Genomic DNA, 19,178 nt, shown 5'->3' with positions numbered 1-19,178 from the left:
AAATGTCAGACAATCCAGAAGTATATCCTATGTCATAAAAATAAGCACAATTATAATCTAGAACTGAGGGCTCATATAGATCGTGAACAGTGATTCACTCCTCAGTTGTTCATTAGTCCACAAGGCAACCAATGTCTCTGATGGGACACTCATCAACACTTTACAAATAAAAACATCTCCACAAGCTGAAAGAAAACAAAAAAAATTATGTTTCTATTATCAGTCCCATTGTATTCCATATATTTAGTAAAAATTTTTTGAAATTCTACTACAGACTAAGTAGTATCCCAGTAGCAGTTCTATATTGTTTCCATTACTTTAACCAAAAGGCATATCATAAGCAATCAATATTTATTCAATGGAAAAATAAATTGTTAATGAAAGTACAAAATAGATTATTCCCTGAGATTTCATTTAAACACCCCTTATGTTGGAGGACACTTACTCTAATTTGGTCTCTTTTGGACCATTCTGAATCATGCCTGTGGCTTTATGAAATGTAAGTTTACTCCTAAGCAATCTCATAGCAAAGGCTTTTGGTGAGAGCATTATATTGTTTCCATTCCCAGACAATATCTTTTCCACAAATAGCCTTGGTTTTAATTACCTCTATTCCCTTCTCTCTAACTTATGCTTAATACTAATGATCTGTTAGTTTTAGCATAGACAGAAGCCCTCTTGTTACTGCAAATAAGAAAGCAATTATACTCCTTTATGTTGATTGACATTATTTTCTGATTAAAAACAACCAAAAAGTAAAGTACCTATGTGGCAATTGGTTCAGAGTTTAATTACTAGCAGAAAAAACACCTCAACATTAATTATGTCAAAATTAGTACTTCTGTCCTTGGCATCCATCCACATTCCAAAATCCTCTTGACCATTAGGAAATTACTCCAGTCTCAGTTATCTGGAAGTACATTTATCAGCTAATCTGTCGTAGAAGAAACCTTATAAATCTGATATATTTATGATGCTCATAATTAGAGATATCACAGTTCACATACAAACTTAATATTTTTTTTTCTTGAGACCAAGGTGGAAGAAGGGCAACAGTTGGGTTTTAAGAAAATTCTTGGACTTTCCGAAGTGACAGTTACTTAATTTTGTTAAAAGAAGAGTCAAACTCTTCATTTGTGTTTAAAGAATTAAATGAGATGTTGTATATGGAAAAATTACACTAAAGTATAACAGAAACTTCAAAGCTATTGATGTAAATTTTATTCTTATTTCCTCCAAAATTTCCTCTTTTCTATCTGTTGGAGTCCTCATATCAAAGGAAGTAACTGAAATTATTCTGGCAATGAGATGAAAAAATATAATTTTGAATGTTCTTATCTTTAGCTGTAACCATGCTTTTTAAAAAGTCTAAAATTTTGGAAAAAAAAGAAGACTCATTCATACTTGCTTTAACATGTCGTTTAGTGCAATGTGATGTCATAAAATGTGCTTAGAAGTTAGCACAACCAGCTAGTGCAATGACCTGAATTTTAAATGTTATAATCCAGAGGGAAACTTTCTAATATGAGGAATTCTAGAAATAGTAATAATTAGGAAAGAGCACTAGAACAGGAGTCAGGAGACCAGGTTTTATTCCATAGTACATAATTTAGGTAACTTAAACTTTTCAAGCCAAAATTTTCTTATATATGATAAAAGAAAGAGTCAGACCAGGTGCTCTTGTATTATACAATTTTATTTGACTTAATTATGTAATTTGAGTTTTCAAGAATACATGAAGACATTCCCTCATTTTTGTTTTAAGGCGAGCTTGCTTGGGAAATAGCCCATGCTGTACATATATGTATGTCCAGAGGAAATCTCTTTTCTGTGAGAAATACTTATAATACATTCCTAGCCTAAAAAGCAAAAAATAGCCCTCAAATGCTTTTTAGGTAATAACCCAGCTTAGACAGTCTGAATGCTAGAAGGGTCTCCATGATTTGCTCACAGATTGGATCTCCAATAAACTCATGTGTCTTTCACTCCTGCTTTCGGTTTTCTCATACCTTTTCTCTTAACCCTGCTTGGCCAGCATCTCTACCTCATCTCCTTGAGATTCCATACGCCATGCTCTACCATTCTCATAGACCTATGAGTCTACTTTCCTAAACTTTTTTTCAGTTCCAATTTTTTCCTTCCACCTCACCCTTGGCTCTTTATTAATCTCCTGAGAAGACTCATGGGTGCCATTTGGCTTTGCCAGAAGAAAACTTCTTTTAAATTGAATAGTCATTGTGCTTACAAAACATCTATGCTAGAAGTGAATCAGTTACCATTAAGTGGGAAGCAGCACTAATAAAGCCAAATTCAGAAGCTGAATATAGAGAAAAATTCCATGCCACAACCCTGACTAAGCCCTCAACCAGAATTCCTTTAAGTATGAAGCTAGCCAAGTCATGGCAGAGGTGAGTCTCTCCGCCCCTCATCACTAATTTTAGCATTTTCACTGGAAGCACCTGTGATTCAGCAAGGTGCAATCATGATTCAAGGGCCAGATGGACAAGTATTCAAATCCTGGCTCGGTCACTGAATTGCAATGTGTCCCTGGTTAAAGATGTTTAATGCTCTGAGCTGCAATTTTCTAACTTAAAAAATAAAGATAATAATATTTTTTTGGTTTAGTAGTTCTCGAGACTTAAGATGACATTTCCACAGGGTCAGTCACATGAAGGAGAATTGAAATTTGATTGTCCTTTATCATCATCATTGTTATTTTCATTATTATTTAAATTCTCATGAGTTGGTAAAAGCCAACTATTTTTTTTTCTGTTAGAACAAACAAGGACAATGAACATTTTGTGTCACTTGAAGACACAACAAAATAGTGATGGTACCTAGAAATGGAATGAAGTAGAATAGAATAGAACAGAATGGAATAGAATAGAATAGAATAGAATTCCCTCATAGTAGGTTCTATGTCCAATACTTAGTATCTGCAGAAATGTCCTCATTTAACTCTATCTCCAAAAACTTAGTTAGCTTCACTTATTTTTTCTTTTGCGTCAGACTTTGTGCAGTGTGACTTGAAGAGAGGAGGAACTTGCCAGCTCATCTCACTTGGCAGAGTTTGGAGTGTTTTTTGAGCAGACTATCTCACTTTGCAATCTAGAAAAGGGGAAAAAATCTATAGCTACTATTTTGGTACATGCAATGCAGAAATGTTGTGTTGTTGTATTTCCTAGTGATATTGAAGTTTATGGAAAAGGAAATAAACTATGCATGTTTCAGAGTAAGAATATCAAATGAGTCATATAACTTTTACATGGAGCATAAGATAGAATAGAAATCTTGAATATAAGTATCTGCTACAATTAAAAAATAAATTTCTTAAAAATATTTCTATGGAAAATAATTTCAATTTTTTGAGATTAAAATATTCTGAATATGCAATGTTTCAGATACCACTGTTTTATGCTAACAGATGATATTCTCACTCCATGTGTGTTTATATATGCCAGTTTTTCAGAATTATGTGCATGTGTGCATGTGCACATGAACATGAGATATCAGTGTTTGTATCTGTAGAGCCCTGTAAAATATCTTTTCATATAGGTCAATCATAACTCTTACACTTTCATAGGTATTAGTAATAAAAAGTAGGTCATAAAATAATGTTTAAATGAAAAGTATATCTTTCCTATTTAGTTTATATTAAGAATTTGTATCTTTTTAGCTTAAAAGGTAATTTATTATGTGTTTCATGTACTGAACTAACTGATCTTGGAACAGATTGACTTATGAAAACAAAATTGTGAGTCTGAGCACAGAGGGACCATTATAAAGCTTAGCATAGAGGAAATTCATGAGCCACCCAGACATTCAGTCCTATCACATATAATATTGGGTTTTTAAGCTTAAAAGATCTTTTTACTAGTTCTAGGTATGCTGTCTACAGTTCCCACCATAAGTGATGCAGCCAACACTTGGAGAGTGGTTTGAAATTTTAAAGGTAAGAGAAAATACTTTTTTTGGTGGGTGGACCATTCCTGCTTGCCTGTCTTGCTGTTTAAGCTAATAAATAATAAAACTTTGGATATCTTGTCTGAGAGTTCCTTCTACAACCCTCCCTTCCTTTTTCCTAGATTGAATAGTACAGAACTGAATTATCCAACTAGTTCCTAAAATGACCTTCTCTACAGAAAATCATCATGTATCTTTCAAACTCTCAGGTAATAAGACTGTCCTCAATGAAATACTGTATCAGCAAACAATCAGTAGTTAAACCAAAAATAAGAAAAACTCTAGTCCCTAACTTAATGTTTTGTTTACCATCACAATTGGTGGTGAACTGGGACAAGATTACTTGATTTTAGTGACTGAACACTTAGGCCTAGAGAGGGAGACATAATTAGATATACCCTTAAACTGCAATTGGACCCCAGAGTTCTTCCCCACTCCTTCTCTAGCCATGGGCACTTAAGGAGGGGTACCTAGCTGCTAACTAGTAAGCCAGCAGGGAGTGTATGCTGTACACCAACTCTCTGTGCTTAGAGACTATCAGTGGTGCACAAACTGAGCTGAGGAAGCTAGTCTTTTTCTAGAGGAAGTTGTTTCCCCTCCATCAATGTGCTCTCCCCCACTACATATGTCTTTCTGTTATTTGTTTCTTTGTTTGTTTGTTTTATTTTGAAATGGGGTCTTGTTACATATCCTAGGCTGGAAAATAATTCCTGGGCTCAAGAAATCTGTCTGCCTCAGCTTCCCTTAGCCTCCTGAATGCCATTTTCCTAAGTGAAGAAACAAGAGAAAGTAACTTTGCCTGTGTGAACATTCTTTCACCACCTTTAGAGACAGTTCTTTGTGAAGAACATCAGCTCTGCCTCCACTTTGCTTTGTAAACATGGGCAAAGCTGTTTAACATTTATGAGTTTCTGTTTATTCTTTGAAACCTGGATAAAAACAACCTCTGTCTTAAACAGAATCTTTACAGACTCAACAAGATGGTGCATGTAAAGAATTTAGCTTTATTCTAAGTGCTTCACAAATGATTGCCGTAGTTACTGCACAAACAATATGGCACTCCACTCTCCCCATTCATGTCCATTAATACAGATCCATTCAGGAAAACTTGGTACCCAAACCATTTCTGAAAACTAGGGAAAAAGTGGCTTTTGCTGAATAAAGAGAACACCCAAGCTAGGCCTTGTCAGGACTGATCTCTCAAGTTTGGCCTTAAAGTCAAAGAATCCTGAAAGTCGAAGAATCAGGTCAAGGGCAGTTATAAGACAGGAAAAGAAACAACACACTGTGTGTCTACTTCACCTCAGACATGATGCTACAACCTGATTATATATTCTCTATTTTAAGAGAAACACAACAATTTTATTACATATGACCATATGTGTATTTACATTTATATTACATGATTTCTAGTATATATGAAGACACTGAGGACATGAGAAGTAACATGGGCCAGAATTAGCCAAACAGTAGTGGCATAGATGTTACTTGAGTAGTTCCACCTGTCTGTATAACCTAAGTTGTACTCAGACCATGATGCTATTTTCCTGCCATAATTCAAGCTAAGTTGATTTCAGTCCCCTCTGTTCCAAATGAAACTTTCTCCTCAGTGTCCCAATTAAGTTTCTTAGTATCTCATACCCATTAATAATAGCAGTTTAGAACTGCCTGAATAACTTTTAAAAAGGCAGTTTAAAATGTGCCTGTCAGCATTATCAGCATTAGACCCAGCTAGTTGGTCTGGTTTTTTGGTTGTTTTTATTTTTATTTTTATTTATTTTTTGTTGTTGTTGTTTACTTTTTTCTCAAGATCTGATTCGTTTTTAGCCTCTTTTTTTTTTTTTTTTTTTTTTACTTTAGTAGTGGTTCAAAGTAACAGAGGAAGCTTTGGGCTTCTATGTGATAGAAGGATATTTACTCAGGTTTAACTCTTCCATCTCTATTAGTAAGGTCTTGGAAAACTATGCTGCAAAGCAAAGTGTAATTACTCTAGAGCATCTTACTGGCATGTTAATTCTAGTTATGTTTATGCATCCTCCAAAGGAGATGTAAAGCTTATGCTCACCAGTGTCAAAATGAGTCATTTCAAAGTGCTTCCTGTCAACCCCTTAAAAAATTGATATACTAATGCCTTCTATATTCTGGAGGCTCTTTAGTGGTATATCATGCATTTAAGTTTCAGGGACATAATCTGCAATCTAATTTTGTAGCTTTCTCTTTGAAGTCTGTTACCCCCAAGATATAGTGTCATAATTATTCATTCAAACTCCATGAACTGTCTTCAGTAATTGTTCTGTAACTTGTCCTGCTGAGAAATTCATAGAGGATATCTGAATGGGTCAAAGTGGAAGTAGTGAATTGGGGTTATTTTCACTCATGGAAAAGATGTAACATTTGTGAGATGTTTGTTCTTAGAGACATAATTCAATTGCATTATGAAGCGCTTTTGAAATCCTAGGTGAAGAGAACCTCAATAATGCACACTCAGATTCTTTAAGGCAATAATCTTATTTTCTGGTCTGCATCCTCTTGTCAGGAAGTGTTTTTCATGAAGCCATATAGCTGCAATATGTTTGTGGTCAGTCACTAGCTGACCTGGGGTGTGTACCTTCCTAGAAATGGAACTCAAAAATTAATTGGTTTCTTTTACACAAATGTAATAGATTCAGATGTTATTGAAAGTGCTTAAGTTTAAAACTACAGTGGATTAACAATGCCACAAGTGGCCTGACAGTTTGAACTTGAAGGCAGGTATCTCATCTTTCTATTTCTGTACCCTTTTCAATCAGGAATCTTCTGCTGCCCACATTTTTCTTGAGATAGCTCTTTATTATTTTTCAACAATAATTACCTAAGCCATAGCCTGAAAATCCCTTGTGAAAAGAGTAAGGGCAATAAATGAATCAATTAATTATTTTGAAGAAATAGAACATTTTTTCTTCTTTTCTATAGGTCATGGATGAAGGGATAACCCACCATTTATCTGAGATTTATGCAAGTCACATCCTTCTTAAAACTGAAATCAATTTTAAAAAATGTATACCATGTAAAATAAACTTCCAAATATACTATTAGATATAAAAACAGTCTAACAATATCCCTGCCCCCAAGTTTCAAGACAGGGACTCTTCCTCAATCCATATAAACCTCACAGTAAACAAATACAGAATATACTACCTGTACTTGAAAGTACTAAACCTCCATATTTGGCTGAAAAGACAGCCAAGGAAGGATATTTATAATTCAGCAATAGTCTTTTAATTCTCTAGGTAACCAAGGCTCTAATTATATAGAACATACTTTTATGGTTAAGGTCTTCTGATTTTGCAAAACCTATGCAACACATCCTTTCTCTGCCTGTAATTTAACAAACTCCTTGCTTAAAAATGTCTTCCCAATGCAATGGATTACAGTGCATGGAGTCTCTGTACCTGTCAATCTTTATAACCCTCCCATAATATTTTCCTCCCTCAAACACTGCATTCTGTAAGTTAGAGGTTCATTATGAACACATCTACCTATTATTTGCTTTTCTGCTTGACACAGAATAAATTCACAGACACAAATCATATAAAACCAGATGATGTCATTTTTTAAAAAATATATATATACGTATAATACATTTTTTTTAACCATGGAGAAAGACCAGTCAGTAGCTTGATGATTGTTGCCTGGAAATGAAGACCCAATTGTAGAAGCAGATGCAAGCACCATAGTAACTCTAATAGGAGAAGGTTTGGGGGATGTTAATAAAAAACAACAATCCTAATACTAAACAAACACTTCAGGTCCTCATAGCCAGGGGCATGGCAGTGTGCACTTGAATTCTCACCCAAAGCTCTCAGAGTTCTAGATACATACTCGGCAGACTAAAGATACAAATCCCAAAATGTGTGCATCATGGCCCCTCTGGGGCACTGATGGCCGTTATGCACACTGGCACGACAGGGCAGGGAACTAGACCCACACTCACACAGGTATCTCTTCCCTGCAGGCCACCCAGCAGCGACACCTCTAGTGGTAATCACCCTGGGCTGGCAGGTATTCACAGGCACACTCAGGGGAGCTTTGGAAAACCCTGGGAGGGGGTTAGGGAAAGGGTCGGTCATCTGGGGACAGCAGCGCGCACCCTGACACTATCTGCTTGCCTCCTGTACTGTCCAGGACCTGAATTCACTCCGGAGGTGCCCGGAAGATCTGCATTATGCCAAGGCGGTGGGCCAACTCACCTCCACGAAATAAAAGCAGGGCAGGAGGGTGACGCTGTCCTTGATCACTTTGCCCTTTGGCCTCTCCTTCGCCGACATCCCGGCCGCCTGCCCGGGTCTGCGTCCTCCGCCGGGCGAGGTGTGCACAGTGCAGCCGAGGCGAGCTGCCTCCTCCAGCCGCAAGCGCCCGGCGCGGCTGATGTCACATTCCCCGCGGGCACCGCTGGAGCCAGCGCGCTGCATGCAGCGCCCCCGCCTTCTCCCCTCCCCTCTTTGCTGCAACCCAGCGGACCCTGAGCCGGCAGGTCCTCTGCCTCCCTTGCTCTGGCTCCCGCTCCTGGTTTTCTAGAGAGAAACGTCCAGCTCCCTCCTCCAAGCTGTTGCTGCAATGGCTTCTCCTCCCCTGTCACCCTCTTTCGGCTCTCCACCGCCTTGGCAACGCTCCAAGGATGTGGGAGCTTGACGTCAAGAATCGCAAAAGAGGGAAGCTCTCCTGGTGTTTCTGCAGTAGCTTGGCTGAGGTGCTGAGGCACCCAGTCCCCTCCTGGGAAGCCACCTGGGTCACTCCAGAAATACTAACTTGAGGACTCCTGGAGAATAGCAGCTGGCCCAGCATACCACCCACAACAAGAAAACCAATCTCTACATTCCTGAAATAAAACTTGCTCTTCTTACTGTAATTTAGGCCCTGGTAAGAACTCACTAAGTCTGGCTGCTCGTTCCTTCTGAGGATCTCTGCCTGGGAGAATTCCTGACACCCACTATTAAATACTATCAGCTTTGGGACATGGTCCCGGTTTTCCTGCTTCAAAAGAGGCAGATGGTGCAATGGACATCCTCATTGCACCCAAAGTCCAGGACATATTCTAACCTTACTCCTAGTACAATGTCAGCGTTAAAACCAACAAGTCTTCAGATGATTTCTGGTGGTGGATGTGGCTGCTCTCAACTTTGTGATTCTTTTGGCAACTCAAAAGTGCAAAGTGGTTCAGAGGAAAGAAACTTTGCATGAAACTTTGCATAACATTAATGAAGATAACCCATTTCTGTTCTCACATACCCTAGGCCATTTCCAACATCTTCAAAATCTCCTTATCAAGCGTGTGACAATCTATTCCTAGTCCGCTTTTCAGCTGGCCTTCTCAGTTTCTACTCCAATAGGTCTTTGGCAATATGGAGACCACACCATCCACTAACATAGTTAAATGTTTCATTGTTGTTACTGCCTCAAATCCTCATATACCTCTGCCAACACTGGGTTTCAATCCAGCAGAGTCATCACTCATTTCCCCTTTCCAATTTACCATACTCACCTGCAAAATCTCAGCCTTAGATTAAAGGAAGTCTCAGTTGTTCCAGAACAACTGAAGGTGGCTGGAGAAAAATGTAAAATTGTATAATCTTGTCCCTCTGAACAAACTTTAAGCAGGTCCACTACCTACAATCCTAGTGTTTTTTCAGTTTGTTACTACTATCCCATTCATACCTTCTCCTCATTTCTCAAATTTCTTCATTCTCTGCTAATGGCTTCAAACTCATTTCTTTCATAAAATATAAGTCCTACAAGAGAACTATCCCATCTTCCAGAACTAGTTGCTAGCCCTACTCCAACCACAGCTACTGCCATCTCTTGGCTAGATTGGCACAATTAATAGGCTCCTAACTATCCTTCCAGCATCTTCCCTTACCACCTACCAACTATAAACTAGTCATTACATAGAGTGAAAAGTAAATTCATTTGTGTTATTTCTCTGCCAAAACTTTCTAAGGCCTTCTTCTCACTGTGTTCAGCAGAAAAATCTAAACTCCTCATCTTTTCATGAGTCTCACTGGCTCTGCCTGGTTCTTACATCTTATTCACATAGCTCTATGTCTCAATGGCAAGCAACTCAGTCTAGATTTGTACTGCCTCAGGGTCTTTGTACATAGTGACTATTTGTTCACAAACTCTGTTCTAGAAACATTGCTTGGTTAACCCCTTAATCCATGCCACTGTTCAAATTTTAGCTTATCAGGGAAGTTTTCCTTGACATACTCTTGAAGTAGCATTCTTAACACCAGACTTTTCTTTTATTCTTTAATTTTGATATTATTTTCTTTTGCTTTATAGAACTTATCACTGTCTAATAGTTTAATAAGTATTGCCTTGTTAATTTTTTTTTCTGCCTTGTCCACTTGAATGTAAACCCCATAAGGTCTAGGACCTTTTCATCATGTGGTAACAGGAACTGTGCTTGGCAAAGAGAAGGTGTTCAGTAAACATTTGTGAAGAAATGAACTGATCAATTAAATTGAATGATGTATATAAAATCATGCAGCACAAGTTCCTTGCACATATTATGTACTCAATAATTGTTGGTTGATTCCATTTGTTAACTACTATGTAACTCATCATTGACTATACCTCTCATTACTACCAAAGTTACTTTGTGTGTTGGGGCAGACTTTTTTTTTTAATTTTCTTAGTAACTAATAAAATTTATAATTCTTGATTAAGATAAAAAGCAAGTTAGAATAATTTTAAGTTGTTATAATTTATCATCCTGGAAATTGCATTTCTACAAAAGGGGATTTAAACAGGAGACTAAAATTATAGCTTCCGAATTCATTAGTAACAAACTGAAGCCCTACAATAAAATATCAGAGATTCATGCTGAATACATGTTGACAATTCAAGAAGTTCTTGAAATATTAGAAAGGAACTCCTCTTCCCTCCCTAGCTGGTCTGCCCTGATAGATCTTCCATCCTTGTTAAGCATCAGGAAATGCTTGAGAATTCAAAGCCAATTCTATTGCAAATACTTTACTCTTCCCTACCCTAGATTCTCCTTCTTTCTCTCTTTTCTTTTACAATATTGTATTTCTTTTTATTTTATTTAATTTATTTATATGTGACAGCAGAATGCATTACAATTCTTATTACACACATAGAGCATAATTTTTCATATCTCTGGTTGTATGCAAAGTATATTCACACCAATTCGTGTCTTTATACCTGTACTTTGGATAATAATGATCATCACATTCCACCATCATTTATAGCGCTATGCCCTCTCCCTACTCCTCCGACAACTCTGCCCTATCTAGAGTTCATCTATTCCTCTCATTCTCTCTCTCCCTATTCCATTATGAATCAACCTCTTTATGTCAGAGAAAACATTCAACATTTGGTCTTTTGAGATTGGCTAATTTAGCATTATCTTCTCTAACTCCATCTATTTACCTGCAAATGCCATACCCAAAGGACTTAAGAACAGCATACTACAGGGACACAGCCACATCAATGTTTATAGCAGCACAATTCACAATAGAGGATAATTCATAGTGGAAAAGGGAGCTGGAGCATGAGAGGAATAGAGGAACTCTAGATAGGTAGAGGGGTTGGAGGGGAAGGGAGGGGGCATGGGGTTATTAATGATGATGTAATGTAATAATTATTATTATCCAAACTACAGGTATAAAGACATGAATTGGTGTGAATATACTGTGTATACAACCATAGATATGAAAAATTGTGCTCTATATGTTAAGAATTTTAATGCATTCTGCTGTCATATATAAATAATAAATAAATAAATAAACAAATAGCATACAGGGACACAGCCACATCAATGTTTATAGAAGCACAATTCAAAATAGATAAACTGTGGAACCAACCTAGATGCCCTTCAATAGATGAAGGGGGAAAAATGTGGCATAATAACACAATGGAATATTACTCAGAAATAAAAGAGAATAAAAACAATATTGTATTTCTGATCTATATAATTTCACACTCATGTCAGATTATTTTACAGGTCCCCATAGATACTAAACTCAATGATAATGACTTACATTGGGACAACATTTTGATGTATGTTCCAGGGGCACTCTATCATAAAGCCACATCCTCAGCCCTCTTATTTGTTTATTTATTTATTTATTTTTAAATTTTGTGACAGAGCCTTGATAAGTTGCTGAAGCTGGCCTCAACTTGTGATGCTCTTGCCTCAGTTTCTTTAGTTGCTAGAATTTTTGGCATATTCTACCATGCCCAACTGTACTTCAACTTTTTCATGCACATAACACTGCTGTGATATGAACAGGGCAAATAATTTCCCTATTTTATATTTTAAAAAGTCATAGATAGAACTCAGATGGAAAAATAAGTAAAAAGTCAAACACAGGTCCAAACCTGTGAAATATTTCAACTCTGCTCTTGATAGCAAGTCACTTAATATCTTTGAGCTTTGGTTTTCTGGTATATAAAATGGGAAAAGTTATTGGCAATAACTGTTGCCATGTTCTGTAGCTCAATTGTGATCATATATGTGAAAGCACATGGTGAATTATAAAAACCAGTTAATCTATTCATCTATCCATCCATCAACCTATAAAAATTTATTGACCCTCTACTATGTGAGAGTCACTTTTCTCCTTAGGTAACAACTAAGGAGAAGAATAAATAGAGTATCTTCTCTCACAGAATTCACAAATGATAATGCAAATGCAGGTGGAGTGAAGAAAGATCAAAGACAATAAATTAGTCATAATAAAACAAATAATGTTCACTATAAACTAGTGCCTTTTTAAAGTGCTTGATAAGTCTTTTAATCCTTATGATGTAGGTACCATTACCATCATATGTTACAGTTCAAGAAACTGAGACTCCAAGGGTTATGTGTTATTATATGTAAGAATAACAAATATAATTAGTGAGACTGAGATTTAATTAAATTAAATTAATTAATTTATTTATTTAGTACCAAGGATTGAAATCAACTGTGCTTAACCACTGAGCCACATACCTAGGCACCCTCTTTTTTATTTTGATTTTGAGACAAGATCTTACTATATTACTTAATACCTCACTAAGTTGATGAGGCTGGCTTTGAACTTGGGATCTTCCTGCTTCAACCTCTGGAGCCTCTGGGATTACAGGTATGCATCACTGCACCCAGCAGGGCTGAGAGCTTTTAATCCAGAAGGTTGTTCCAAGTTCTAGGATCTTAAGAGTTAGTTATATATGCTGCTTCTGCTAATAAATTATAGCTTGTAACATACATTACTTAAGAAACAATTATGGTGCAGTTGTAACTGCAATGAGAAACTTCTTAAGTGTGGTGCCCAAGGAAGGTCTTGACTGTTTTGACACTCAAGTGACTTATATCATTGAGGCTACCAGACAACATTCCTGAACTAAAATCTGTGCTCCATCCCATCTTCCCCATGTAAATGCATATTTGGATGTTAGATGTTGCTGTAGGTATACTAATTGTATCTCTTTATATAGTAACAACAGCATTAAAACAATTTAAGATGCCTTCCAGAATTTGAACATTTTTAATGAAAATTCTCTTCCAGTATAATCAAATGAAAATGGCACTCACTGACAAGTAGCACCCTGACATGTTACAAGACTAGGACTTCACAGCACAAATAACCTACAAAAAATATGCCTGAAAATGTACTTGACATCACTAGTAAAACTGTCAGAGTCCTTAGATAAGAAAGAAGTAGTTTTTCTATGTACTGGTTTTGGATGCCAACAGCCAACTACAAACTGCTTTTCAATCTCCTGGCAACTATTCATTCATGGGGTATTTGCATGTTGTTTATCTTTAAAGGTCATAAAATAGTGTATTTAATTTCCCCCAAATTAGCCTACTCCTTAGCATTTTAAGGAGACAACAAAGTAAGGTTTTATTGTATTTTCTAGAATAGTAGGTCTTTGAGGAACTGAATATGCAGGTGTGTGAAGTACTGATGTGAAAAGGGATTAGATGATGTGAAGATAATGTTCCCTCTCTGGCTTCACCCTGGACTCATTATGAGGCTGTGGATAGGAATATTTTAATACAGGAACTCAGTTTTCCCATCTAAAAATGAAGGAGCTAGATGGGTGAAGTGGACATCTGCTGTCTGCTCAGGATACATTGTTTCTTCTTTTTGTGATGGCTTCTTGGATTTTCAGAATGTAAGTTCCCACTCTCATAGTCACAGCTAGACTGTAAGGGGAGGTGTTCAGCCCTCTTCAGGCAAAGAGCTAGGATGGTGAAGCAATCTAATTTGACTATGTTACCCCAGAAGTTGAATCTTCAAGGGAGTGATACAGAGAAAATTCTTGATGTCAATTCATGCAAGAAGAAAAAGAATGGTGATTAAGGCTGGTCTTTGATTCTCTAAACTATCCTTTCCACTTTTCTTTTCAGAAGTCTGGCTTTTCTACTTTCTATTGTTTCTTTGCATTAAATCATTTCCTTCCAGATAAATTCCTTTCCCTTCCCTTCTCTCTCTTTCTTCTTGTCTTCCTTTTCTTATTAATTCAGACAGAATTCATTTTCCATGCCTGTAAACAACCTGAAATTTCCAACTAATACAAAGAGGTCACTTATTAAAGGATTAACTGAATATTTATTTCTAGTTACTTTAACACTAAATTTACCTAACAACAATTCTGGCAGGTGATTTTTTTTTTAAAGCAGAATTTTATATTTTTCTGCTATCAATGATTTTGTCCACCCTAGTCTCCTATGATTCCCTAATAGAACATGGTAGAAGGTGTTTTACACAATTCTCATGAGCTCCCTCTCCCAAAACATGTCTTCTCTGAGAGACAGCCAGAGCTACCCCCCAAGAAATTCCATAGCAGTTAACTCAGGGAAGGAAAGGAAACCTTAGATTGTGGAGCTTGGCTGTGGGTGTGCATTGGCATGCTAATATGTTGGGATGGGTTAGGATCATCCCACAGAACCTCTCAGGGGATTAGAAGGGTCTGAGTTTTAGGAAGATTCTGTATTTAGGGCCTCAACTCGGATTGCTTCTTTGTAAGAATCCTGGTTGGAGGTGGAGCAGAGTCTGACAGCATGCCCTGGGGGCTGCAAGCAGAGAGACAGGAACTGCATCTGAACCTGCTGCTCCACCCCAGTACACTAAACATAGCCAAGAAGGAGCTCCACCATTTGGAAACACATTGAAGATACGACTGTACAGCCAGTTGCAGGGCACAGTTACTGCCAACAGGGCTCCAGGTGTGACTTGGGGGTGAGGTGTAAAGAGAGTGAAGGAACCCAGCTGCCCCCTTACAAGTGCAGCAAGGGCAATGACTGTATCTCCTTTTACATCTATGGGTGAGTGACTGATGTGTTTTGTTTTCCATACATTTAAGCTAGCTGCATAGCACTTGCTCTACAAATATATCACATTCTACAAATAAGGGAATCATTTTTATTTTAAAACATTTCATAGAAAGAAATTTAATTAGATTTTAAAACATTCAGTTTATCATAAGAAATTTAAATATTACTTTTGTCAAAGCAGACATGTGTAGTTTCATGGCTTGTTGTATTTTTAATGACTGTAAAGCAACAATGTCAGATTTTATCACCTACTTGTGCAGTCTCTCTTCAATGGTGACTACCAAGAATGTAAAGAAATTAAAATGAAAAATTCTGTGAGAAAATGTGTGTAGCCATTCTCTGTACAAAACTATATTCATGGAATTAAGATTAAGTTTTTTATTTAGAAATCAAATAGATTCTATTTGAAAGTATTATATTTAATATATTTCCCTAAAACGTGGTTTGTTTCATGCTTACATGTTATTAAAATGTATTTAACTGTTTTCTACCAAGTTCTGCATAGCTGACCCTAATTCCCTTTCAACCCTAATGTGCTATATTATACACTACTTTGTGTATGAAAACGTTAAGAAATTCATGCACATAGACAGCAATTCCTTTTCCTCCATTGTCACGTTATGAAAATAGTTCTCTATATTTACCACTATCTTACTGGTAAATAACAAGCATGGACTCATGGACTCATTAAAATATAAAATGGTCCCATCCACCTGTCTAAATATCTTGTTACCTTCCTTGATTTATTTGTGACCTCGCCTCCCTCTTTTTTTCGGTCTTCATTTTTTTTTCTTTTTTTTTTTTTTACTTTCCAATAAATTTTTCTCTTTGATGATTTTCTCTTCCGTATCTCCATGGGCATCCATTTATACTTGGTTTCCTACAAAAGTCCAAGCTTCAAGCTTCCAATCTTGTTCACTGCACAACACCCCTCTACTCCACTAGGTACTTCTATCTCAGCTACCCAGCTTTGAGCTTTATTTTCCCCTTCTAGACAGTGTCCTCTCCTCTGAGAAGCATGTTGAAGCCATATATTGGCCAAGTTTATTTTGCTTCTGTGCTTTCTTTCATGCCATTCTCTTCTGGAATGTAGTTATATCTCACATTTCTGAATTTCATCCTTGCTACTCAGATGTCAGAGACCTTGCCCTTTCTCTTTTTTCTCTCTCCCAGAACACAAGTAGTCTTCATTATGCATTACACAATATACTATGAACTGTTTTTTTCTATTTGATATTTTTCTATCATTGTTCCTTCACATTGAAGAAATGAATTGGAGAAATGACAAAGTCATCTTTCCTCTGTCCATCCCCTCCTTTCCATTTCCACTCCATTTCCCCATTTTGTTTAATTCATCATTACATCTATGACATTATAATAGCCTCCTGGCTAATATCCCTGACTTCAAATATTCCTTTTTCTGACCAAGTCTATAATTTTGTGCCAGGAAAATTCTCCTAAAGCACAATTTCAATCATACCACTCCTTCACTTAAAAATACTTGTGGTTGGCTCTCCATTGCCTAGAAAATTATATTTAAAAACTTTAGACTGATGTAAGGTCTTCCACAGTCTGACACCCACCAATCTTTCCATCTCACCTCCCATTCTTTCCTCTAAAGACACTAACTACAGACATCACTGGATACATGGTATTATATAAACCATTTTCTCCTGTATTATAGCCTTTTATGTGCTCTTCATTTTTCCATTCTTCAAGTTTCAAATCAAAAGCAGTCCCCTTATGAAGTTTCCTTGATCTTTCCCAGCTCTGTGATCCTTTAGGATTTCCTTTGGAAATTTTTTGTAGATCACATTATATTTTGCCCTGATTATCTTATTTTCCCCAAATGTATTTTGCTCCTTGGAAGTATGATCCATGTCTAATTCATTTTTTTTTCTTTTTAATACTTAGCATAGTATTTTGTACATATCAAAACTTCATTGAATCTATCTTGAGTAAATAAATTTCATAATTTCTACTCTTCCTTCTATAGTGGTCAGCAGAGCACCAGAACAATGAAAAGATTCTGAATGAATCATTGTCAATTAATGTAGCATTTTATAATTTGTGATTCTGTTGGGATGAGCATGCTCTTTCTCTCTCCCATTTTCTCCCACAACAATTTGAGAAGACTGTGAAGTCTCACTAGAAGTGTGAAAGGAGTCTGACATGTACAAATGAGAACCTATATTAATTAGCTCAGAGTGCCTCCTGTTTTCTCAAAGCTTTAGTAATTATCCCTTGGTTGCATAGCTAGAGGTTGTATTAGAAAGAGTCCTACATGAGAACTTTCAACATCTCTCTGAAGCTACTGAGAAAAGTGCTTTCAAGAAAATACATGTTATTCCTCCCTTTTTTCTTTTCTCAGAACCTAGCTACCCATATCCTCTCTTAAATATTTTTTTCCCAAATTCTCTCAAATTCTACAGAAGATTCACTTTCCCTCTGCACTTTTCCAGGGTTGTCTTCATGCTATGAAAGCTCCAAATGTTTTCTATAACACATATGTTAGTTGTCTGCTTTTTTGTGTGTACATGCCCTCATATGTGTGTCTTAAATACATCTTCCCAGCTGTCCTGTATCCCTTAGTGGTTGTCCTTCTCTGTAGACAGGGACTTATAATTTATTTGTCAGAGTAAACTACAATTTCCCTATATGCTTCCTTAACTTAACTGCCATGATGATAATCATTATGCTTCACAACCAGTTCTAAGAAAAATCAAGGCCAGCTGATTTTAGAAGGAATTAAGCATCATCATGGCTTGCAAAGCAACATATGGTGATGAAAATCAGGTGTTCCTAACCTTTGCTGACATTCGTACCACTTCTGTTCATGCAGTATATTCTGTAAGGCCTTATGGAAAGAGCTGAAGCAAGTTTGCTCCTAGTATGGAAGTATTGCTATGGTTTATTTCAATTTCACAAAATATATAGAAAACATGAAATTATACACCTAAAATTTCTTTTGTTATATATATGCATATATATATATATATATATATATATATATATATATATATACACTCACATATATATATATATACACACATACACTTACATAATACACTCATTAATATTTGAAAAATAGCTGTTTTCATGCTGGAGTTTATTTGATTGACAAAACTTATGTAAATATGATTTTGTACAGGTGTGGAGTCAGAAATGGCAGAGGAGCTCTGGCCTTCTCTTTGCAAATGTTGAGATGGTGCTCATTTAAACTCTCAGATTCATTGACTCATCTGCTATGTAGAATTGTGTGCTATTAATATATAATTCAATGAGATATACTCTTACAAATTTTTTATGAATTGAGAGAGGACTTCTTCTCCAAATACAAGGTAATATGTGATTCTGGGACATGGGGACATTGTCATATTTCACAATGCTAATCATGGGTGAGCACAGTTCCCTATATCCTCTGGCCTTGGAGATCTATTCAGAGATGGTCATAAAACCAACAGGAGCCTAGCAGAGTACCCTCCCAGGAGTTTCATAACTACAGTCAGTGGTACAGGGAAGAGTGCCCTTCTCTAAGGTCATGTTTCCTCAGTCACATGAAGAAAGTCTCAAGTAGTAGATAAGCATGGAAGGGGCATTAATAGAGAAGAAAAGATACCTCAGGGTTTTTAGTCCCTGAGTCAGCCACCCAGGAGAGCTCCAATGTCACCCCTCTGAGGTTCAGCCATGTAAGTCAGTAGCCATTTCTTTCCCTAATAATATTTACCTCAATTATTTTTCTTTAAGTTCCTATTACTTTTAGTCAAAAATTTCTTTGTAATATACATTCTATAAAGTTCACTGAGTGTATATAGTTGTACAAATGATTTTGTATGAGTATTTTAAGGTATGAGGTGTTAGCAATCAGTGTCTAATTGATTTCAAGCTA

At 36.6% G+C, this 19,178-nt stretch overlaps 1 protein-coding gene across 1 annotated transcript in view; it reads right to left on the bottom strand.

Annotated features, from left to right (window-relative positions):
- The window catches only part of Plppr4 (phospholipid phosphatase related 4), a 41,156-nt gene extending 32,456 nt beyond the window's left edge, over positions 1 to 8,700 (bottom strand). The window contains exon 1 of the mRNA XM_005327688.4: positions 8,193 to 8,700. Coding sequence (XP_005327745.1) covers positions 8,193 to 8,414 — 222 coding nt within the window. The 5' untranslated portion in view covers positions 8,415 to 8,700. The remainder of the gene's footprint in view (positions 1 to 8,192) is intronic.
- Positions 8,701 to 19,178: the final 10,478 nt, after the last annotated feature.

Source organism: Ictidomys tridecemlineatus, chromosome 11, assembly GCF_052094955.1.
Source record: "Ictidomys tridecemlineatus isolate mIctTri1 chromosome 11, mIctTri1.hap1, whole genome shotgun sequence".
NCBI lineage: Eukaryota > Metazoa > Chordata > Mammalia > Rodentia > Sciuridae > Ictidomys > Ictidomys tridecemlineatus.
Note: the sequence above shows the minus strand (reverse complement) of the source record. Positions and strands in the feature narration are given on the sequence as shown.